Raw genomic sequence first — 24,383 nt, 5'->3', positions numbered from 1 at the left:
CACACCAGGAGGGAGTGGAGGCTATCTGCCTCGTCCTACGTAAGACAAATAAAAGCGACGCCCTTATAGAATTCGTACGAGAAGCCCTACTGTTTATCCTTACTCATAACTCGTTCCTGTTCAATAACCAATGGTTTAACCAGATTACAGGAACGGCCATGGGCACACCGGTCGCATGTACCTTCGCCAATATTTTTTTGGCCGTGTTCGAAAGTAGGTATATCCTTAATACGGCCAATCCATTCATCAAACATATACATACTTATTTAAGGTACGTGGACGATGTGTTCATGGCCTGGTCCGGGTCTGAGCAGGAATTCAATAAGTTTGTAGACTACCTTAACGAGGGGAACAAAATGAATATGCGTTTTACTAGTGTTTTCGGCAACACACATCTGGAATTTTTAGATGTTCAAGTGGACGCACTACATGATCACATCCAAGTGAGTGGGTTCCGTAAGTCCACAGCTACCAACGCATTATTACACTACGATAATGCCCATCCAGATCACGTCAAGAGAGCCATCCCTTATGGTCAGTTCGTCCGCTTGAGACATATCAACGATACAGACGAATCCTTTCTAAAACAAGCGGTGGAACTGAGGGATAGACTAAGAACCAGAGGGTACCCCGACGACATTATTGGAAAGGCTTTTGAAAGGGCGTCGAAGCTAGAGAGGAGGCAGCTGATACACGGGGGTCGGAATAATAATAGAAAACACGAGAGGGATAGATTTACATTCACCTTCGATTTCGGACCCAATGAGAACAATATCCGCAAGGCCATCCAGAAAAACTGGAATATACTAGAAAGGGACCCGGAGCTTAAAATACTCACGGCCAATAGACCTATGGTAGCTTTCAGACGTAATCCCACTCTTAAGAACCTTCTGGTCAGAAGTAGATTTGGAGATGATAAAACCACATGGTTAGACAAAGCGAGTCCACAAGGTAATTTTCCATGCCACCATTGTAATTTTTGTAAATTTCATTTAAGGGACAAGACTCTCCAGATAGGAGGAGTCACAACTACTGTGAAGCATTTTATTAGTTGCAAAACTGATTACGTAGTCTATGTTGTTTTTTGCCCATGTAGACGATTCTACATAGGAAAAACCATTAGACCTCTCTACATTAGGTTTAGGGAGCACCATCGCTCAGTTATTACAGGAAAAGGTTCCCCTAGATTGATACAACATGTGCACACAGTGCATGCAGGTAACCCTGATGCACTGTCCTTTGCGGGAATAGAAAGAGTAACAGTGAATACCAACGGAGGAGATAGACATAGAGAGCTCCTCCGGTGCAAGGCTAGATGGATCCTTAAGACAGAAGCAGAAGGTCCAGTAGGACTAAATGATAAAAACGACATGGCAGTTTTCCTATAGATGTACTAGATGCTAGAAGAGAGATATAGAGTAAGTCGATTTGCCCTCTGCAACTTTTCGATATACCACACTGCATGGAATGTTGTTTTTAATTATGTGATGTTATTAGGATTATGTGCAACTTGCCGTTTCTTGTTTCACTTTTCCTTGTTTCTTGTATAACACTGCGGCTTGAGGGATTGTGCCCGTCGGCGACGTCCGTAACTTGACTGGTCAGCTGACGGTCCTGTGCGGGCGCCGCCTACACCTTTGCACACACACATACACACACCCTTGTTTCCCGATCACATGATTCCTTCGATCACATGATCTTTCTATGAGTGACGTCAGAGGGAGGACGGTTATAACCCCGACTCCACCGGCGTCCCTCGATAGATGAAAATGTGTTTGGGGACAGGATGGTGCCTAAGCTAGGTGCATTTCTTGATACGAATCTTAATCCTTTATCCAGAATTTGGGACAACTTATCATCTTGATACAGATATGTTTTTTGACTATTTTGATTAGTTGATTGTATTGTTTACTGTACATGGTGCTAAATGTGACTGATTCATTATCTTTTCTTATCTTATCTTATCTTTTTTTGTGTCGTTGTTTTTGTCTAGATAGTACGTTCTGGGTTGGGTGTAAATCGATGTTGCTATTCTGTTTATATGATTTCTGTTATACCCCCTATCCTGTAGTCGCTTAGAGATTAATTTGGTTGCTTGTTTGTATGAGTTGCCGTCTGAACAAATTCTTTTAGCTCTTATGTATTCACCCTTGGGAAGATTTTGTGTAATATGTGGCATCTATCATGTGATGCATCGTCACATTTCTGGTCCACCCACCTTATGCTTAAATACTCTGTGCTTGAACGTATCACTAGGCTACGACTAAGGACTGATGTTAGTCCAAAACACGTTAGTTTGATCATGTTCTAGACGTCTTCATGTTTTTAAAGAATCTTCAATAAAAGTGGAATTTTAATCAATTCACAAGCTATTTTCATTACCTGGATGCTGGACAACCCGCTTTTATTTCTCTGAAGTCATTTCTGGTCCCCGCACAGCATGTCCGAGCAACGGTCCTACAGCACAGCGGACATCTTAAAGGGGTGAGCTGAAGAATTATTTTCTCTGTTTTCACTTTACTCCCCAATCATTGCTATTGATTTTATTAAAGACATTTTGAAGTGAAGCCTGGTCCCCTCCCCATATAAGGAACAGATCATCTATGCATCTGTGGTAGGTTACTAGACTGCCCTGATGCAGTTCATATGGTGTAATATAAATATTCTCAAAGGCCCCCATGAAGAGGCTGTCGTATGCGGTAGCTACCCTAGTCCCCATCGCTGTTCCTCGTGTTTCATGGTACATGGTGCCATTGTATACAAAGTAGTAGTTCTGCAAAATGAATTGTAGACACTGTAAGGCTGCATGCACACTACAGTATGGGGGGCGTATATACGGCCGATATACGTCCCCCATACACTCGCAGCGCCCTACGGGAGCAGTATGGTGCCGCACCCGTGCGGCACCGTACCGCTCCGTAGCCCGGGAAAAGATAAGACATGTCCTATCTTTTCCCGTATTACGGCACCGCGGCCAAACATCGCTATGGAGAGGGGCGGGGTGAGCTGCGCTCACCTCCTCCTCCTCTCCCCGCACTGCCGTGTGCCCGCTGTGCTATGGTGCGGCGGGCTCACGGCAGTGTGTATGCAGCCTTAGAGAAAGATTTTTTGCTCTTCTTTGTTCTTACCTAAGTGTAAAGTTTGCTCTACACTGGCTAGTCCTATTCAATGGTTTATCTTACTGTACAATGCAGTGACATCCATGGTGACTAGCCAGTAATGATGTTTCCATTGTATATCATGCAGTTTCCTTATAAGGTCCCCTGAATCCTTAATATAGCTCGGTAGATTGACTACATGTGGTTGTAGATACAAATCTATATAATGTGATAAATTCAATTGAAAAATGTTTTTTGGAAAAAGAACATCCGAAGGAGATTGTAAAAAATGTGAAATATAAGGCCAGCAAATACACAAAGCTAGACTGTCTTCAGTCTATGAAAAAAGAGCACACACAAATGGAATAAAATAAAGAGAACAACCAGATTAGATTTATCACCACATACACGAATGATTATAAAAGAATTTAAACCATCATTAAAAAACATTGGTACATTCTACTTAATGACCCTTATTTGGAAAAGATCATTCCACAGAACACACTGTTTACAAACAGAAGAGCAAGAACATTAAGACAGAGGCTGGCACCTAGTGTACCGAAACAACACAAAAAACATAACCTATTGGTCACAGACACAATGAATTGTAAAGTATCTAAATGTAATAAGAAGAATTGCCTATGCTGTGAAGTTATCAAACACAACTACAGCTCTTTTAGTTCTAATAATACCAAAGAATCTTTTCATATCAAGACTAATATGACATGCCAATCTCGCTATGTCATTTATCTTATAGTCCAGTGGTGGCGAACCTATGGCACGGGTGACAGAGGTGGCACTCAGAACCCTTGCTGTGGGCACCCAGGCCTTCAACCCAACACAGAGTTTGCCAGATAGGACTCATGACTTTCTTCTGTGGTCCAATGCAGACCAGAAAGTGCCAATGCCCAGTGGTATTTTAAAACAACATCCTTGGTTGCCAGAACTACAGGAGGAGCGAGAAGGTGTGGAAAGATGGATTGTCATTGGAGATCCTGCTCTGGCTCCCCTGATTCTTCCTCTTCAGGGGACCCTGGAGAAAAGCTTCAATACAATTTTCCTTATCATCTTTCTATTGTATTGGTGAAGTCAGAACACCAATTTGATTGAAACCTGTGATACAGAAGGGAACAATAAGTACTGCTTAAATTGTCAAGTTGGCACTTTGCGACATATATGTGTGTTTTTGCTGTAGCACTTTGCTTGGGCACTCTGTCTCCAAAAGGTTCGCCATCACTGTTATAGACTGTCAATATGGACTACAATATATAGGACGCAATTCGCAACCTCTCCATTGCAGACTCAATCAGCACAGGTTTAACCGGTTAAGGACCGGGCCCTTTCCCTTTTTTTCATTTCCATTTTTCACTCCCCACCTTCAAAAATCTATAACTTTTTTATTTTTACACGTAAAAAGCTATGTGACGGCTCGTTTTTTGCGTAACAAATCGCATTGTGATCGCATTGAATATTCCATGCCATGTACTGGGAAGCGGGAAAAAAATTCCAATGGTGAAAAATGGTGAAAAAACGCATTTGTGTCGTATTCTTGTGGGCTTGGAAATTACGTCTTTCACTTCACGCCACAAATGACGTATCTAATTTATTCTTTGGGTCAGTACGATTACAGGGATACCAAATTTGTATAGGTTTTATAATGTTTTCATACATTTACAAAAATTAAAACCTCATGAACAAAATTTTTTTTTTAATTTTGCCGTCTTCTTGTGCATATAACTTTCCAAGCTTCGTTGTATGGGTGGTGTCATCTTTTGTGACTTTTGATGATGTTTTCAATGATATTATTTTTAGGACTGTACGACTTTTTTTTCACTTTTTATAAAGTGCTGATAGCACATTGTAATGAATGGGTTAACCCGAAGTAGCTTCGGGTCTTCGCGAGACCCAAAGCTGCCATGGCGACGGATCGCCGCTCCCCGATGACATCACGGGGAGCGGCGATCCTCGGAAAGATGGCGGCGCCCATGCGCCGCCATCTGTTTGAAGCCGCTGGCAGCTTTGCCGGCGGTGATCAGCAAGAAAACACTCGCGATCGGTGCCGGCAATATGCAGCAGAGACTTACCGGCTATGGAGAGGGCTCGGCCCGCGAGCCCTCTCCATGCATCGGAACGCGACCGCCGCCGTGAATACACGGCGGGCGCTCGCGCACCGGTTAATATAAGCCATGGAAACAGGAAGCATAGTCTCTCTAAACATATGGAATTTAAACAAAGACAACATCAAATATAACATCAGACCAATAGATCATGTGAGCGAGGTGGTTTCTAATCGATTTAAGATTTTGAAAAGGTAAGAAATCTTCTAGATGTACAAACTAAAAACACTCAAAACACAAGGCTTGAATGAGGCCACTGAAACAATACTAATATAAAAATCTGTACAATAATGCTAAACAAAAATAAACTCTCCCTATTATCATATGCTATACCCCTTTTTTGATTTTTCACTACTACACCTTTTCCATACAAGTGTTTATTGCATGTAAAATACTTACTGTATATACTCGAGTATAAGCCGACCCGAGTATAAGCCGAGACCCCTCATTTTACAACCAAAAACTGGGAAAACCTATTGACTCGAGTATAAGCCAAGGGTGTAGTATACAGCCAGTCCCCATGTAGTATACAGCCAGTCCCCATGTTGTATACAGCCAGCCACCAAGAGGTATACAGCCTTCCCCCATAAGGTATACAGCCTTCCCCCATAAGGTATACAGCCTGCCCCCATAAAGTATACAGCCTGCCCCCATAAAGTATACAGCCTGCCCCCTGCCAAGCATATAAAAAAATAAAAAAACTTAATACTCACCCTCCGGTGTCCGGATCATTGGCGCGGTACCAGGCGGCGGAGCGACACCGCCGCCGCGACACCGATGCATCTTATTGAGCCCGCAGGCAGATCGCATGGATGCGATCTGCCTGCTACAGAAGAAAGAAGAGGAGCCGCCACCTCCTGGTACCGCGCCGAGGATTGGGAGCGTTGCGCTAAAGATCGGGACACCGGAGGGTATTACATTTTTTTTTCTTGACTCGTGTATAAGCCGAAGTGAGGTTTTTCAGCACATTTTTTGTGCTGAAAAACTCGGCTTATACACGAGTATATACGGTACCCTACACAGCCTATTAGGTTCATCTTCTAGAATCTACATCTGATTCTCTATAATAGTACCCTAATATAGTTTACCTTCTTTTCAGCCATTCAACCCGGTACGCAAATCCCTATTTTACATTGGCAGCTCTTATAAACATTTTATTACAAGCAGTACCCCACTCCTACCTTTATACATTCTATCTTTCCTATCATATACACTACATATTGTATTCCAACCGTTGGCAGCGTAAAGCACCTATAATGATCACGAGTTTCCTATCAGTTCAGAATCTTTTTGGTCCATACAAGCAACCGTAGATGTAGTCCTACAACGCATTGACAGCCATGTCAGTAGTTTTTCATAGGTCTTAGACGCCTACCGCGATATACAACGGAAAAACACTAGTCATCCCCCGGTTTTCACTGCCAGGTAAGTTGATGCAACGTCAATTTTACATGTTTTATCATCACTTGTTTTAATTACTCACTATAGAGTATCAAACTGTAAATAGGATATATGTTTTATTTATAATTGTATTTTTGTACATGCTCTAAATATAAATCAATATCTTCTGTTATCTACTAAGTAGTCTGGTCGGTCATTGTTCACCGGCAATTGCGCCAAAACTTACTCTCTAAAAAGCCGTACATGTGTGTTGATATAGTTATACAACTGATGAAAGATACGTTCTGGGTCCAAAACGTGTTTTGTTTTAAATAATTTTTTGGATTTAATAAACCTCCTAAGAAAGAACCGTGCCGGGTCCTCTTCTTGAACCCACGGGAGAGTTTTATTATTTTTCCGGATAATTGAAAAAAATGCATCTCTTTGAAAGTCTTTTAGGAACACCACGACAAACAAATTATTCCACATCAATCATCCATGAATTGCTCCTCCGAATATGTAATTTATCTTCTGGAATGTACCTGTGGTCTCCAATATATAAGCCGCACCTCCCAAAAGCATAGTGTCTCCAGGCATGCACTAACCCACCACCAGAAAGATTTCATGGCATTTTCCATTACTCCAATAGAAGGAATCCGGACAGCAATGAACGCCTTAACAAAGAAATGTTCAGGATATTCAAAATGAACTGTATAGCCCCAAGTGGTCTAAATGAGTCTCTTGAGAGCAATTTTTGAAAAAAACACTCAGCATCTCTTTACATCAATCATGTACCAATTTTTATCATGCAATATTGTTTTTATTATACAACATCTATTTATATCCATTTATATCCCTTTACATGATTCACCATATTTTTTTATATATATTTTTCATTTTCATTTCTTTTTATCAGAAACGTAGCAGGGTCAGTTTTTAATGTGATAAAGGGCAGAGACACAGACAGGCTTGACGGCAGAAATGCGGTTTCCTTGCGGCTTTTATTGGCAGCCAAAACAATGCAGCTTTACAGGCAAGTAAAATAAAACAAAGCGGAAAACAAAAGCGGGCTCGTCTGAGCACTCTCTGTACATCAGCAGGTCCCTCTCTAGCAAAACAGCGTACTCACAGCGACTAGTGACATGCGGCTGGCAAGCCTTCCAGAGCAATGTCTCTCACACAGTGCTCAAGCCCAGGATGCAGCTCTGGGTTAAAACCCCCTTTCCCAGCTGCACTTTGTAATTAGGGCTGTGCAGTCTCTGGTCGGAGCATTAACCCTTTACCAGGGGTAAGGAAGTAACTGGAAAGGAATATATACACCATCTATTACCTTTCCAACCACTGTCCTACATACCCTCCCCCTCTGCGCAGACCTGTGGGGAGGAGCACTTTGTGCCCCTAGAGACTGGACACGGGACAATGCATCAGCATTACCTTGCTTAGACCCTGGGCGGTGTTCTACATAGAACTTATAGTGCTGCAAGGCTAAAAACCACCTGGTTACCCTGGCATTTTTCCCTTTATTGTGGGCCATCCATTTTAAGGGAGAATGATCTGTCACCAACCTGAACTGTCTCCCTAGTAGGTAATATCTTAGGGACTCAATGGCCCACTTAAGCGCAAGACATTCCCTCTCAATGATGGCATAATTCTTTTCTGCAGAGGACAATTTCCTACTCAGATAAACAACAGGATGTTCTTCTCCATTGACTATCAGTGAGAGGACAGCTCCTAAACCGACATTAGAGGCATCTGCCTGGACCACAAATTCTTCTCTGAAATTTGGGGCTAACAACACTGGCCTTTTGCACAACACCTCCTTCAACTGTTGGAATGCTTTGTCTGCTTTCTCATCCCACTTGACCATAGCAGATTTTGACCCTTTGGTAAGGTCTGTGAGGGGTGCTGCATGTGGTAAAGTTTGGCACAAACCTTCTATAATACCCGGCTATTCCTAAAAAAGCCTTTACCTGCTTTTTTGAAACAGGTTCAGGCCAATTTCTTATAGCCTCAACCTTATCCATTTGGGGCTTAATGACACCTCGCCCAATGGTATATCCTAAATATCTGTCTTCCTCCAGGGCTATGGCACATTTTTTTTGGGTTAGCTGTCAAGCCCCGTTACCCCCTGAAGACGCCATCTCATGGCGAAACATGTCGGGGGGGGGGGGGCTGTTTGAATGTGTGCCAATTTTAGATTGAATGGTGTTCAAGGAAATGGATTAGATAGCTAGTAATGCCAGAAAACCGAGGCATTGAATAGTAGCAAGATTAGCAGCAATAGGAGTGTGAGTGAATTTGTGAGTGAATGAACAATTGAAAAACATCCAAGGGAGCGAACTCTATGTGTGTTTGCAAATAGAAAGCCAGTACTTAGCGCTGACCCATTCTGTGGTCACCGCATGGCTAAGGAAATATCATTAACACTATGCACACCCAGCAAGTGACTGCAGCCTAGGGAATTATATGGTCTAAACACCCCGAAGTGTGAGGGGGTAGCTTTTGAGTGTGGACATACACTCCTAACAGTCCATACTCACCCTAATGCAAATGTGGTCAAGACTTGCTATAAAATCCAACATTGTGTAGCCCCTAACTACCCTAAAAGGGTGTAATTAGCACAGTGAACCTTTCAATACCCACCTGTGTGCAACACAGAGAACTCTCCAATACCTACCTGTGGGTTCACAACTCCCTAACTTATACACCAAAAGGTAGTGCATCTCAACTCCTCACATTCCTCTCCTTGCTCAAAAGGAAAAATCAATATCTTCTCCCACCATTCCTATTTTTAATAAAATTTTATTTTTAATAAAAAAAATTTTGTTTGTCTCTACACACTGGGAAAATATGGTTTAAATGGTTTAAATGAACGATTAATAAAAGTTATATTTTAACAAAATCATTACCAATATTGGTCGAAGGACCTCCTTGTTTGCAGAAATGCAAAATTTGTAAATAGCTGTCAAGCCCGCCTCTCAAATTGAATCTAACACCGCTTGGACCTTTTTTAAATGCGATTCCCAGTCTGGGCTAAAAATAACCACATCGTCCAAATATGCAGACGCATACTCCTTGTGAGGCTGTAAAATAAGGTCCAACAATCTTTGAAATGTAGCCGGCGCACCATGCAGGCCAAATGGGAGAACTACATATTGGAAATGACCATCAGGCGTGGAAAATGCTGTTTTCTCCTTCACCGCTTCAGTAAGTGGCACTTGCCAATAGCCTTTGGTCAGATCCAAAGTGGTAACGTATCTTGCTGGGCCTAATCTTTCAATCAGTTTGTCTACTCGTGGCATAGGGTAGGCATCAAATTTTGAAACTTCATTTAACTTTATAAAGTCATTGTAGAACCTAAGACTGCCATCAGGTTTGGGAATCAGAACCAGGCCCGGCGTACTGGAGGGTACTGGAGGGGCCCACTCGGGCCCCCGGGTCAGCAGGACATCTGCCCCGCTGCCCGGGAGGTTCCTTCCCTCTCTCATCGCGATCTGTGTCCTCCGGACACAGATCGCGATGAGTACATGTGCAATCACTGCTTTCCCCGGCAGGAGCTGCAGAGGCTGAAGGACCTGTGATGACATCATGGTCACATGACCTGCCGGGGAAAGCAGTGACAACACAGACCTGCATCTGTGAGGTGAGAGACGCCAGGGAAGGGGGAGAACATGGGGGGCTGTGTGGGAACATTACTTACTGGGGGGCTGTGTGTATACAGGAGGTGGAGGGGGTGGGGCAGTGTGTATACAGTAGGAGGGGGGTCAGTGTGTATACAGGAGGTGGAGGGGGTGGGGCAGTGTGTATACAGTAGGAGGGGGGTCAGTGTGTATACAGGGGGAGGGGGGGCAGTGTGTATACAGGTAGAGGGGGAGGCAGTGTGTATACAGGTAGAGGGGGAGGCAGTGTGTATACAGGAGGAGGGCGAGGCAGTGTGTATACAGGGGGACGGGGCAGTGTGTATATAGGAGGAGGGGGGCAGTGTGTATATAGGAGGAGGGGGTCAGTGTGTATAGAGGGGTGGGGGGGTCAGTGTGTATAGAGGAGAAGGGGGTCAGTGTGTATACAGGGGGAGGGGGGTCAGTGTGTATACAGGGGGAGGGGGGTCAGTGTGTATACAGGGGGAAGGGGGGTCAGTGTGTATACAGGGGGATGGGGGCAGTGTGTGTACAGGTAGAGGGGGGGGCAGTGTGTATACAGGAGGAGGGGGGTCAGTGTGTATACAGGGGTAGGGGGCAGTGTGTATTATACAGGGGGAGGGGGGGCAGTGTGTATTATACAGGGGGAGGGGGGCAGTGTGTATTATACAGGGGGAGGGGGGCAGTGTTTATTATACAGGGGGAGGGGGGCAGTGTGTATTATACAGGGGGAGGGTGGCAGTGTGTATACAGGGGGAGGAGGGGGGTCAGTGTGTATACAGGGGGAGGAGGGGGGCAGTGTGTATACAGGGAGAGGAGGGGAGGCAGTGTGTATACAGGGAGAGGAGGGGGCAGTGTGTATACAGAGGGGGGGCAGTGTGTATAATACAGGGGGAGGGGAGGCAGTGTGTATTATACAGGGGGAGGGGAGGCAGTGTGTATTATACAGGGGGAGGGGGGCAGTGTGTATTATACAGGGGGAGGAGGGGGGGCAGTGTGTATTATACAGGGGGGGCAGTGTGTATTATACAGGGGGGGGCAGTGTGTATACAGGGGGAGGAGGGGGGGGCAGTGTGTATACAGGGGGAGGAGGGGGGGCAGTGTGTATACAGGAGGGGGGGATGTGTACATGGGGATGAGGGGCTGTGTGTCCACGCGGCGGAGGGGGGGGGCAGTGTGTCTACTGGAGAGCGGCCCCCAGGGGCCCACTAAAACTTGGAGCCGGCCCTGATCAGAACTATGGGGCTTGACCAACCACTGTTAGACTTCTCTATAACCCCTAGAGACAACATTTTTCCCACCTCCTCTGAAATAGTCTTTGAGCCTCTGGTACCCTATAAGGTCTCAACCTTACCTTTTGGCCTGGCTCTGTCACTATGTCGTGCTGTATGACATTGGTCCGCCCTGGCAGGTCAGAAAAGGTCTCAAGGAACTCCTTGACCTCCTGTACCTGTACTGCAGACAAGGCTTCTGATATGTGGACTGCGGGTAGTTCATGACTCGCTGAATCTCTAGGCCAACTTCCAGCAGTCAGCACCTCTCTGTCTTTCCAAGGCTTAAGCCAGTTTACATGGTACCTGGTTGATACACCCTATAGTTTACCTCATTTAGTTTTTCCCGAATCTCATAGGGGCCTTGCCACTTTGCCAAAAATTTGCTTTCAACCGTCGGCACCAGCACTAACACTCGGTCACTGGGTTGAAATGGCCTGACCTTTGCGGACTTATTATACACCCTAGCTTGAGCTTCTTGAGCCTGCAACATGTGCTCTTTCACAATGGGCATTATGGCGGCCATCCTTTACTGCATGAACCACATGTTCAATAAGGCTACGGTGTGGTGTGCGTTCCTGTTCCCAAGTATCCTTGGCTATATCCAATAGCCCCCTGGGGTGTCTACCATATAACAATTCAAATGGGGAAAACTCTGTGGATGCCTGTGGCACCTCCCTTATAGAGAACATCAAGTAGGGCAAAAGACGGACCCAGTTTTTCCCATCTTTGTTAATTACCTTCCGGAGCATCCCCTTTAAGGTTCTATTAAACCTTTCAACCAGACCGTCCGTCTGTGGGTGATATACAGACGTACGTAATTAGGCAATGTTTAGGAGATGACACAGCTCTTTGGTGACCTTTGACATAAACGGTGTTCCTTGGTCAGTTAGTATCTCTTTAGGGATCCCTGTTCGAGTGAACATTTGGAATAATTCCCTTGCTATTGCTTTTGAAGAGGTGTTTCTGAGAGGGATGGCCTCGGGATAACGTGTGGCATAGTCAAGTACGACCAAAATATGCTGGTGCCCCCTGGCAGACTTAAGAAGGGGCCCAACCAAATCCATAGCTATGCGCTCAAAGGGTATTTCAATTATAGGTAGTGGGATCAGCGGGCTACGGAAGTGTGGTCTAGGGGTGTGTATTTGACACTCTGGGCAAGACTGGCAGAAGTCCTCTAATGCCTTATAGATACTGGGCCAAAAGAACCTCAGCTATATACGTTCCCTGGTCTGTTCTTCCCCCAGGTGCCCACCCACTACATGTGAAAGGCCCAGCTCCAATACCAAGCTTATGTGGGACTGTGGTACCACAAGTTGCTCCACAACCTCAGAGTCTGTTTTCTTAACTCTATGCAGCAAATCATTATTTACCATAAAATGTGGAAACCCCAACTCTACCCGGTTCTTGGGAAACACCATTGCTCACCTTTACATTCTTCCAGGCATTAGCTAGGTTGGGGTCCCTCAACTGTTCTGTACCAAACTTTCCCTTTGCAATTTGTAGGGAAGAGAACTCAGTCACAGGCGAAGTTTCCTCTGAGTCTCCAGCGAGGACCTCTAAAGAAAAGTAGGAAAGGTCTCCATTTCCGTTGGCGCTTCTATCACCGTGTTTGAAAGTTTACACAGATTTTTCAGATTTTGATTTGACCTACACACCTTAGCTTGCTTATTTTCCCACAGATTCCAAAACAGAGGAAAATCACACCCAGTATGACTTGGTGCATCAACTCTTTCACCACGCCCACTTCATGCCTCACTGACCCACATGGAGTATCCAGTTTCACCAAGGCTGTGGGATAGTCTTTTGAATCACCATGTATACACACCACCCCCATCCAGCGGGTCTGAACTTGGTCAGGGTTGACCAGGCTGGCATGCAACAAAGTCACTAGACTTCCCGAGTCCATCAGGACCATCACATGTCGCCCTCCAATCTTGACTGGGCACACTTGCCGCTCACTTACTATGTCTTTTTGGGGAGCATATGAGGGCCTTGCAAAATAAGACCTGTGCCTGCCCAAATCGCAGTCCATGGGTTCAGTTAGTACTAGACAACACGCAGCAACATGTCCTAAACCACCGCAACGCCAGCAAACTATCTGTGCCCGAGCACCAGGCACAGTGTCCCTTCGGGGATTTGATAGTCTTTTGGCTTGGCCCTCTGAGGGGACACCACCCTCTTTAACAGACAGTCTCATCCCTTTAACAATAGGAACAGCCTTACCACGTCATGGGTTTCTTTTGTTCCCAGGGCTACGCACATCCTGCAGGTAATCTTCTGTAGCGGTGAACCTCTCAACTGCAGAAACCAAATCATCAATGCTTTTAGGATTTGTATATCCAAGGCCACGCTGCATCCTCACGGATAGGGCGCGGATGAAGCGATCAGACACCACGCGGTCCACAATCTGGTCTGTGGAGAGGGCTTACGGCTGCAACCACTTGTTGGTGAGATTATAGAGGTCATACATCTGAGAATGTACAGGCTTGTCAGGATCATATTCTTGTCTCTCAGCCAAGACTTGTAACTGCTGCTGGAGGGACTGGTTCAGCTGCTGTTGCTCTCTCACCGATGTCTGGTGCACCTTTACCGCTTCCTCAAGCACTTGTCGCTGCAGAGCGTTTGCTTGTTGGAGGTTGATGTTGGACTGCACCAGCTGTTTTATAAGCTCCTCCATGTTTGCCAATTAGTCAGGCCTTTGTCTGTTGCAACCGTCCCTTTAAGAGTACTGTCTCTTTAAGAAACTGCCCACATCCTCCACCAAGATGTAGCAGGGTCAGTTTTTAATGTGATAAAGGGCAGAGACACAGACAGGCTTGACGGCAGAAATGCGGTTTCCTTGCGGCTTTTATTGGCAGCCAAAACAATGCAGCTTTACAGGCAAGTAAAATAAAACAAAGCGGAAAAACAAAGGCGGGCTCATCTGAGCACTACCTGCACATCAGCAGGTCCCTCTCTAGCAACAGCGTACTCACAGCAACTAGTGACAAACAGCTGGCAAGCCTTCCAGAGCAATGTCTCTCACACAGTGCTCCAGGCCAGGATGCAGCTCTGGGTTAAAACCCCTTTTTCCCAGCTGCACTTTGTAATTAGGGCTGTGTAGTCTCTGGTCAGAGCATTAACCCTTTACCACAGGTAAGGAAGTAACTGGAAAGGAATATATATACACCATCTATTACCTTTCCAGCCGCTGTCATACACTTACTTCTACATCTAATCTAATTTATTCATATCAATTTACATCATCTAATGTAATATGTGCCTCTTTATTCATTTATTAAATATTTTTATATATATTTGATTTCACTCCAACATCTGCTGTATGTCTCATGTAGTATGAAGACCTTTAATGCCCGTTTGGCCACATTTTGACTGATGTCCGGCACCAACAACAACCATTACATTCATCATTCACTCATGTCCACCAGCCTTTGCTCCCCCCCCACCACACCCCTTAACAACTTCCCTCCATGCCCACAGCTCTCATTTCCATACATCCCTTCCTCTTCAGCTTATCACCTTAGGTCCTGCGATTCAACACATCTATAGAGCCGCGCACTACATCACGCTTGCTCCTTCATGTGTCGCCGCCCAACGAGCAGACATCTTTCCGGTTCCCGCAGAAGGCTGCGCATGTACGCATTATCCAAAAGGGCGAACAACACTCCCCTCACTGCTTGCCTTAAAGCCACAAAGCCGACAATAGCGTGTGTAAGCTCCGGCAAGCCTGAAAGACCTGAGCTCACAGGTATGACCTTCCTCCCCAACTTATCCTGCAACTTTAAAGGGGTTATGCCACGAAACAATTGACTGCAAAAAGCTGTCAAAGAGGTTAAAATATTTCAAAAATCTATTTGTAATGGTTACCTGGAAGTAAAATTACCTTTCTATTTGTTATTATGATGCTTGTTCAGCCTCTATTCTGCTCCACACAGAAGCAGATGTGGGAGGGGCCTAGCCAGGTACATGCACAGCACTGACAGCGGCAGTTATTCCACACCTCAGTACTATAGATTGCTCAGCCTTCAGAGCCTTCTTCCACCTGCTGTGCTCAAATAGTCCCTGCATTTACTTATCCAATAGAAGTCCAATAGAAATGTGTCACACGCCCCATGTTAAAAGTGCACCAAAAAAAGTTGGTGCAGTCTGTCAAAGTAGTGCAGGGGGCCACCAGATTCATGAATAACGTGCACCAGAAATCCTGAATCTGGCGCCCCCTGCACACTACACAGGACACTGCACATAGTACACATTTACTATGTATTCTCACAGCATCATGGTCGGTCAGGCTGACATGCATGGCGGAAGTCTAGATGGGTGCAGGGGAGGCAAACCCCACGTGTATCGTCACTCCAAAGTGACACTTACCCCTGAGACCTAGCATGATGCTGTGAGAATACATTGAATTGCAACTAAATCACTAGATAGATATTTATGAGATAGATAGATATGAGATAGATATGAGATGGATAGATAGATGACAGATGATAGATAAATAGGTGACAGCTTCTCACATGTTACTGATCTTTAGCCCTGTCAGGGACAGGGGCCCCTTTGCAGGACAGCATGGAGGGACAGTGCATGGTGGAGAGTACAGGAGGAGGACAGCATCAGGACATGTCAGAGCTCAGCCTGTTACTTGTGTTATTTCTTCAGCCTCCTGTGTGACCTGACTAATGGTGGAGGAGAGGGCTGCTATATTGCTATGATCCATGTTTGAGGAGGACTCCTCTGAGCAGCAGATGCCATGTCTGGCTGCAGTTACCTTGTATCTGCTGCTGTAGGCTCCTGTGTGACCTGACTAATGGTGGAGGGAGGAAGGGCTGCTATATTGCTATGATCCATGTTAGGGGAGGACTCCTCTGTGCAGCAGATAGTCATGTCTGGCTGCAGTTACCTTGTATCTGCTGCTGTAGGCTCCTGTGACGTTGGTAAGCAGTGGCCATCACAGCACAATCTCTGCCCCTCCTCCTCTCTCACTCCCTATTGGCTGCAGTGTGTCAGCTGATCTCTCAGTGTGGAGAGGAGCTGTGATCCCATGGAGTGATCTGTAGTGCAGAGCAGCTGCTGACTCCTTGTGCGCAGACTCGGCCAGATCAGCTGTAGCTCAGGACGGGACACAGCTACCACTAGAGGGTGCCAGCAACCAGGACAAAAGGAGTTATCTCAGTAAGGCTGCATATTTTGTAATAAGTGTAAATGGTGAAAGTACTTGTCACAATGCATTGGACCCAATTACAGCCATTTGCTATGGTGACACAACCCCTTTAAGCTTTGCCCTAATAATGATATTTATTTATGATATTTATTTATTCATTTACCTGTCATGCTATTTATTTATTGATCTCCTCATCCTTTATCATTTATCTCATCCCATCTTTGTATGCCAGCCTGCATGGCTCACAATTAATTCTGCAGCTGTGTCACTATTGTGTCACTATACTTTATTTATGTATGTATTTATGTAATGTACTTATTGACACCAATCTATTAATTGATGTATTTGGGTATTGATGTATTTCACTGATAGACCTCCTTTTATACCCTATTATTATTTAATCCCCTTTGTCTTTGTTAACTATGTCCAAATACAATGTCTTTTATGTAAATATATATGTCCATTTATAGCCTCACCACTGATGATCTGATTGTGTGCAAAGGTATTGCTTTTATTCAGATTTATTCTCTCATTTATATGTTTATACATGTGTATATCTAGTCTTAGTGCCAGTTCCTCACTCACCTGGACATTTAGGATGCTGTTCCAAACTGGACATTTCTTTCCTTTTTAATTTGTATATATATATGTATATATATATATATATTTTTTTAGTCTCATCGCACTTGAAAAATGAATCCTTTGAGATGCAGAAACCCGTTGTGTTTATTGAGAGACCATAAATACATTTTTTTGCGTGAAGATTCCAGCCACTTCCATTCTCTACCTGTGTGTGCTGCATCGACAACAACTCCTTTACCAACTTTACTTGATCCAGACCTGTGTGGCTACTGCGTTTTGAAGATCCAGCTGATTGGCAGCACCATACGGTACCCCCCTACGCTTTCCACCAGTGTTGTGTCTGGTACATGCACAACTACATCTGGTGAGCCTCATTCCTATCATTTCACAATTTATCACCATTATTACAATCTACTAGTCTAAGAGCGCTTTTGGTCTCTCCCGGTCTGCCTTTTCTATGATACTCTCCCTAATTTTGTAACTGTTTTCCTGTGTTTTGTCATGTTATAATGCCATTTGTTAACATCTTTTTGGAAGCACTGAACAGCTTTTTGTATTAAAGCTTATTAAAAGACCATTTTAGATCTACCACCAGGCTTAAGGATTGTTAACCAAGCACACTGCAATACTAGTCTGTGCCCCCTCTGGCAGGATCTGCTCTTCTTTTAGCTTCTTATAACCTGTGTTTTTTAATTATGCAAATGAACCTGTGTGCACACACACCAGTATGTCAGTGCGCTTGGTTTACAATCCTGGATCCTGGTGATAGATTTCCTTTAATGTTGGCCCCTGCATGCTCAGTGAATTCATAGCCTTGTAAAGTGCGGTTAGCTGTGTGGGTGCTGAGCCTGCTTGAGAGTGGATCAAAAGTGGGATACTTTAAATTAACCCCGTTCCATTCGCACCCCAAGTCATGTGACGAGGCAGTACATCTCCTTGAAACTCTGCGAAATTGTATAAATCAATAGTGCAGAAAACAGAATTTATTTAATAAAGTATCATACAAAGTCTAAAATAAGAATACTTGCCAATATATGCGATCTTACATAAAAGGAAGATGAGGAAATTAACAAATTAACAGTATCAATGTTACATAAAGTCCTTCAAAATGATTAAGTTAAAAAGAAAAAATGCCTTAGTAGATAAAAAAAACTGGTGAATTTGTCATGAGTAGTTTCCTCAAACTATATTTTACACAGAGCATACTGGAGGCAAAAAAATTAAGATGCAGGGGGGGGGGGGGGTTGTTGTTTCTTAATGTGACTCAGTACAGAGCTGGTCACTACTAGTTTTATGCTGCACCAGATTCACCACTGTGATAATGAATCTGTCGCAGTATAAGACTGTCAAGTTCTACTTTTATATCTGCTTTTAGCTGCACATAATTTTCAGATATTTTTTATTTAAGTGCCACGGTTTTCCACAAACTCCTTAACTTTTTGGAGCATGGACTAATTTTCACATAACCACACTGTTTTTGGACGAGTCAGAAAACAGACAAAAACTTTATAAAAGCCTTCATAAATGTGCCGGAAGTAATTTTAGACATTTTTTTGCGCAAAGCTGTCATTTTCGGGTGCAGGAGCAATAATTATTTTACCCCAGTAGGTCTCGGATCTGATTCTAAGTCTCCCAAAATTGGTCTATTTGCTGTACCCTTCTTTTGTTCGGGATCCCTTTCTAGTATGACCCAGTTTTTCTGCATTGCTTTATGGATGTTACTTTTGTTTGGACCAAAGGAAAAAGTGAATCAATCTCTATAATTTTTCTTGTTTCCGTTTCTATGCAGTAATTGGTTTCTATCTAACTGCAATGCTTTCTCATATACCTTTATGATATTGTCATCCGGGTACCCCCTAGCCCTGAGCCTGTCCTTTAATTCTACTGCCTGTCTCTGAAAAGACTCGTCAGTATCATTTATGCGTCCAAGATGGACAAATAGGCCGTATGGTATGGCTTTTTTCACATGATCGGGATGGGAGCTATTGTAATGGAGTAATGCATTTGTAGCTGTAGGTTTCCGGAACCCACTTACTTTGATGTGATCGTTGACAATATCAAGTCGGACATCCAAAAATTCTAGATGTTTGTCCCCAAAATTGCTCGTAAAGTGCATGTTCATCCTATTGCCTTAATTCAAAAAGTTGACAAAGTCAGTAAAGTCAGTAGCAATTCATTTTTACAGGCAGTTGAATGTATCCCTTGGCGTGAAGACCTTAAACTCATTTCAACAGACGTAAAAAGCCTCTACACGAGGATCTCATATCAAGAAGGGGTTGGAGCTATATGTTTGGTCCTACCCAAAGCAGGCAAAAGCGAGGCCCTGGTTGAATTTATTCATCTTATGCCTTCTTGTTCAATAATCAATGGTTTTATCAGGTCACAGGCACGGCCATGGGCACACCGATTGGATGTACCTTTGCTAACATATTATTGGCAGTATTTGAGAATATGTTTATCCTCAGTACTGGTTAGCCATTCATAAAGCATATACATACTTATTTGGGGTACATCGACGATGTGTCCATGGCCTGGTCTGTATCTGAACGAGAATTTACGGACTTTGTCAACTTTTTGAATGTTTTTAACAGTGCATGTTTGATTATGACAGTTTATAAGATTCTTTTTACTTATCTGTGTAATAGCAGTGATCGCATCTGCCTTGATCGGCTGGGGATGTTTTTGTTTTCCTTTCCCAGCTGACCAGGTCACGTGACGCCGCACACTATTGGCGTCCCTCATACAGCTAGACGAAGTGCAGGAGTGCGTGAAACGGCCCGTTGCTGAAGATTATGCCATGCCACTCCTCCCTGTCCTATGATTCTTATTAAATAAAGAACACATTTTTGGTGAGTGACGCAACTTTTGTCTTTTCTTCTATACTGATAAGCTACCAGAATTAGCCAACACATTCTGCAAGGTGCTTAATTTCGCAATTTTGGATAAGGCAGGCCCCTCCCTCCCAGACCTCCTCACTGGGGTATGGGAGATTCTTAATATGGAATCTCTGAACCCTTCCTTGAACAACCGAATCTTACTCTGACAAAACTTGGGACTCTTCTGGATGGAGGAATTGAGGCACGAGGGAGATTGTTAGAATGGGCTTTCTATGTTGAGATAAAAATAGACCCTCATCCGTATCTTTAGTTTTATGAAAAATATGAAAATGCATGGTACTGAAAGGTAAGCTTATTACATGTCTAGGAAAATTATTGACCAACTCTGGCTTTTAGATAAAGCTCCGAATATGTATAAGTGATGTTATATATTATTAAGGTGCCATATTTTTCGCACTATATGGCTCACTAAAAATCCTTTGATTTTCAGAAATCAAAGGTGCGCCTTATAGTCCGGTGCGCCTTATATATGAACCATACTTACAGATAACAGCTGCCTTGAACTGTGCACAGGGTGCTGGTCATTCAGGCTTATAATCATATAATAGACATTTAAGCAGGCATTTATTGATGGTGCGCCTTATAGTCCGAAAAATACACTATAGTGGTTTTTTTCCACTGCTCGCTTTCTTCCCTTAATACTATTCTCTATGTCTGTGGTGGTTGGGAAATGGGTGGACAAGCAATTACTACAGGAAGGTTACTAGTAGCACTGCTTAAATGCCCTGGGAGGAAAACAAGTTCTGCTGCTTTTTGTATTGAGTACTTGTATAACATGCATAATGAAAGGAGCTTAGGAATTGTATGAATGTTGTATCTTATTTAATTTGATATGCTTTTATAGAAAAGAATGAAAATGGAGTATGTGCCAATTTCAAATTACATACTATGCCAAAATAAATACCAAAATCCATTACCTTTCTTTCCCCAAGGTCAGCTGTAGTAACTTTATCTGGAGATTTTTGTAAAATGTGAATTGTCTCTTTGAGATTGTTGGCTTGTAAAAGCTATATGAAAGAGGAAAAAAGTGTCAGGATTCCACGTTCTGAAAGCTGTACATACATTATTATGAGTTAAGAGATGGGGACCCTATCTATTCTCCAATGCAGATAACAGGGCCTCTAGAGAATGAAATTCTCCTAAGCCAGCGCTGGCAAACCTTTTAGAGTCCCAATCTGTTATCCTAGACCCCCTTATGTATCACAAAGATCAAATACACCAATTTAAAGTTGTGGGCAGTTTCCCATAGCACCCTTATAGCATAAGGATAACCGTTTCTCACCTAAAAAAAAATCTCTGCTCCGAAAAGGAAAAAATGAACATTGATTCTCTGCCTGGTATACAGGCAGAGAATCTAGCGAGTTGAAGCGGGCGTATACATATGCCCGAGTCTGGCGGCTTGCTCACAATTCCGAAGAAAATCCACACCTTTTTTTCCCTACGTTATCCAGCTGTTTGGGCTGAATTATCACACATATGCCGACGGCTGCTATGTCGGAGCAGTCATGTACTCTGCCTGCCGGCTCAATGTGCATTCGCGGCTTCCTACTGTGCATGGCAGCCCTAGGCATATGTGTGATAACTCAGCCCAGACAGCTGGATGACGTAGGGAAAGGAGGCATGGATTTTCTACGGAGAGGAGAGCAAGCAGCCAGACTCCCACATGTGTATATGCCCACTTTTGACTAGCTAGATTCTCTGTCTGGATACGAGGCAGAGAATGTTTGTTTTTTCCTTTTCTGAGCAGAAATTTTTTTTAGTGTAAAAAGGGTATCCTTATGCTATAAGGGCTCTATGGGAACCTGCTTTTTTGCAAACAGCGGTGACAGGTTCCCTTTAAGAAATAACGGCTTGCTCTTGAAAACACTAATACCATTGACAGTAGGAAGGGAAGTTCTGATTATCTTTGACTATTATTAGCTCCAATGATGATATGACCATCCCCCCACCTTCTCACTCTCCCTTAAATGCAGCCTAAGATTTGGCACTTTAACCCCTTTGTGAATGAAGGTCATTGGTGCCTGAACGTCCTGGTCAATTTTTGACTATGCGTTTCTTTAAATGACGATATCTCTGGAAAATCTTTAAATATCATTAGTATTTCTTTAACTTGATAGGGTAGTTTTATTAATTACATATCTTTTTTTAGAATTTGCCAATAATTCATTAAAAATGTGAAAAATAAGCTTAAAGGGAACCTGTCATTTTCACTTAAGACAGATTGTAAAAGCCCATGACACCTGCAGGGCAAAATGCCTCTCTGCCTTTTCTAAGCATTGGCATTACAATATAATAGTGTGGTATAGCTTAGTATTGCATCGTGGCAAAATCCTGGGGTAGTCACAGGGGCTGGAGTTTGGTTTGGATGCATTTCAGAAAACAACATGTGACTTGTCTGAGCTGCAGGCTGCCTCCATTTTTGTGCTCCAGTACAGCTCTGCCCCCGCCCCCCCCCACACACACACTGATGTCAGGCTGACCAGGCTGTAACCTCTGAGAAGATGCAGGAGGTGGATCTGTACAGGAGCAGAAAAGTGGGGGCCAAGCTATGAGGATTGAGTAACACAGACAAGGCACATGTTGTTTTTTTGAAAAGTATCCAAACCAAAAGTCCAGCCCCTGGGACTACCCCAGGATTTTGTCAGGGTGCAAGGTACGTTATAACACACAATTATATTGTAATGCAAATGTTTAGAAAAGGCAGAAAGGCATACGTACACTGCAGGTGTAATAAGCTTCTGCAACCTGTCTTTAGTGAAAATGAGGTCCCTGGTGACAGGTTCCCTTTAACATTTTTAATAAGTAGGAACTTTTACCAAAACATGTTGTAAATATGTACACCATCACCCTTTCCCAGGTAAAGCTACAGATGCAGAGGGTGCATGTACTTCTGCAAGGTGAAAGTGAAAGTCTTTCCGGCACCTACAATTCTGGTGTCATATTAAACAGGAGAGTCTAACCTTTTATAAGATTGTATATGGATGCTTCACAATTTTATTTAAAAGAATATGAAGCGTCAGAGCGGTCTGCATACACCATCGCTCAGTCTACGGAGTTTGCGTATTGATCACTTCTTAGCAACGCTAAGCAGGAAGCCTGGGACGTGAAGAGAGTTGATTGGCAAACTATACGGGCTGCTCAAACGCTCAGTGTGCACAAGTCTTGCAAGCAGCTAATGCCCAGGTGTGGGTATTGGAACAGTACGAATGCCAGAGCTCAGAAAAACTTGTAAGAGATTAAAGGTGAACTTAAAGCTTAAGGAACGTCAGATAGCAACAGCTATTGTTTGAGTAAAAGTGAACTTAATGCGAGACAACCATGGAGGACACCATTGCTGAAAACAAGTAAAAAAAAACAAGATTGGAATTTGCAAAACAACATACCACGAATCTTTTAGGAGAATGTCTTATGGACACAAGACCAAAATCTAACTTTTTGGCAAGGCACAGAAGCTCTATGTTCACAGTCAGAAGAATGAAAAGAAATATTGAAAAGCACTGTCCCTACTACAAAAGAAAGAGGAGGCTCTGTTATGTTCTGGGGCTGCTTTGTTGCTTTTGGCACAGCACGGGGTGTGTTAAATCTTTGCAGGGTACAATAAAAAACAAGACTATTAAGGAATTCTAGAAATGTGCTGCTTAGTGTCAAAGCTTGCTCTCAGTCATTATAAAAAACAAAACAAAAAAACATGAATGGCTAAGAGTAAAACATTTGACTATTCTGAAGTTGTCTTCAATGAGCCCTGAACTAAATCCTATTGAGCTACTTTGGAAGGATACATGATGTCTTCGTTTGAAAAGCAATGCCTTTTATTTTCATAGAAAAGTAATTTATTTTAACTTTTGTCAGATTTCTGTGACCATTGTGGGTTTTTCTTTAATTAAACAAGGGGTACCAACCATATTTCCATTTGTGTACATCTACAGTGGTGTCCAAAAGTAATGGCACCCCTCCAATTCTGTCAGATAATACTCAAATGAGTATTATCTGGCAGAACTGGAGGGGTGCCAATACTTTTTTTTCATTTTCTTCCAGAAAATAATTGCAATCACAAATTCTTTGGTATTTATAGCTTCATTTATTTTGCTTGCAATGAAAAAACACAAGAGAATAAAGAGAAAGTCAAATCATTGATCATTTTACACAAAACTCCAAAAATAGGCTGAACAAAAAGTATTGGCACCTTCAGCCTAATACTTGGTAGCACAACCTTTAGACAAAATAACTGTGAACAACCGC

At 43.4% G+C, this 24,383-nt stretch overlaps 1 protein-coding gene across 10 annotated transcripts in view; it reads right to left on the bottom strand.

The window, feature by feature from the left end:
- PRMT7 (protein arginine methyltransferase 7) overlaps positions 1 to 24,383 on the bottom strand; it is a 530,266-nt gene that overhangs the window by 153,648 nt on the left and 352,235 nt on the right. For 8 of the 10 annotated variants that reach the window (XM_072117754.1, XM_072117758.1, XM_072117761.1 and 5 more), the window contains one exon: positions 21,062 to 21,151. The exons of the other annotated variants lie outside the window; for them this stretch is intronic. In XM_072117754.1, the coding sequence (XP_071973855.1) occupies positions 21,062 to 21,151 (90 nt within the window). The remainder of the gene's footprint in view (positions 1 to 21,061; positions 21,152 to 24,383) is intronic. 10 annotated transcript variants of the gene reach the window in all.

Source organism: Engystomops pustulosus, chromosome 7 (genome assembly GCF_040894005.1).
Source record: "Engystomops pustulosus chromosome 7, aEngPut4.maternal, whole genome shotgun sequence".
NCBI lineage: Eukaryota > Metazoa > Chordata > Amphibia > Anura > Leptodactylidae > Engystomops > Engystomops pustulosus.
The sequence above is the reverse complement of the archived record's forward strand: the minus strand, read 5'-3'. Positions and strand labels throughout refer to the sequence as shown.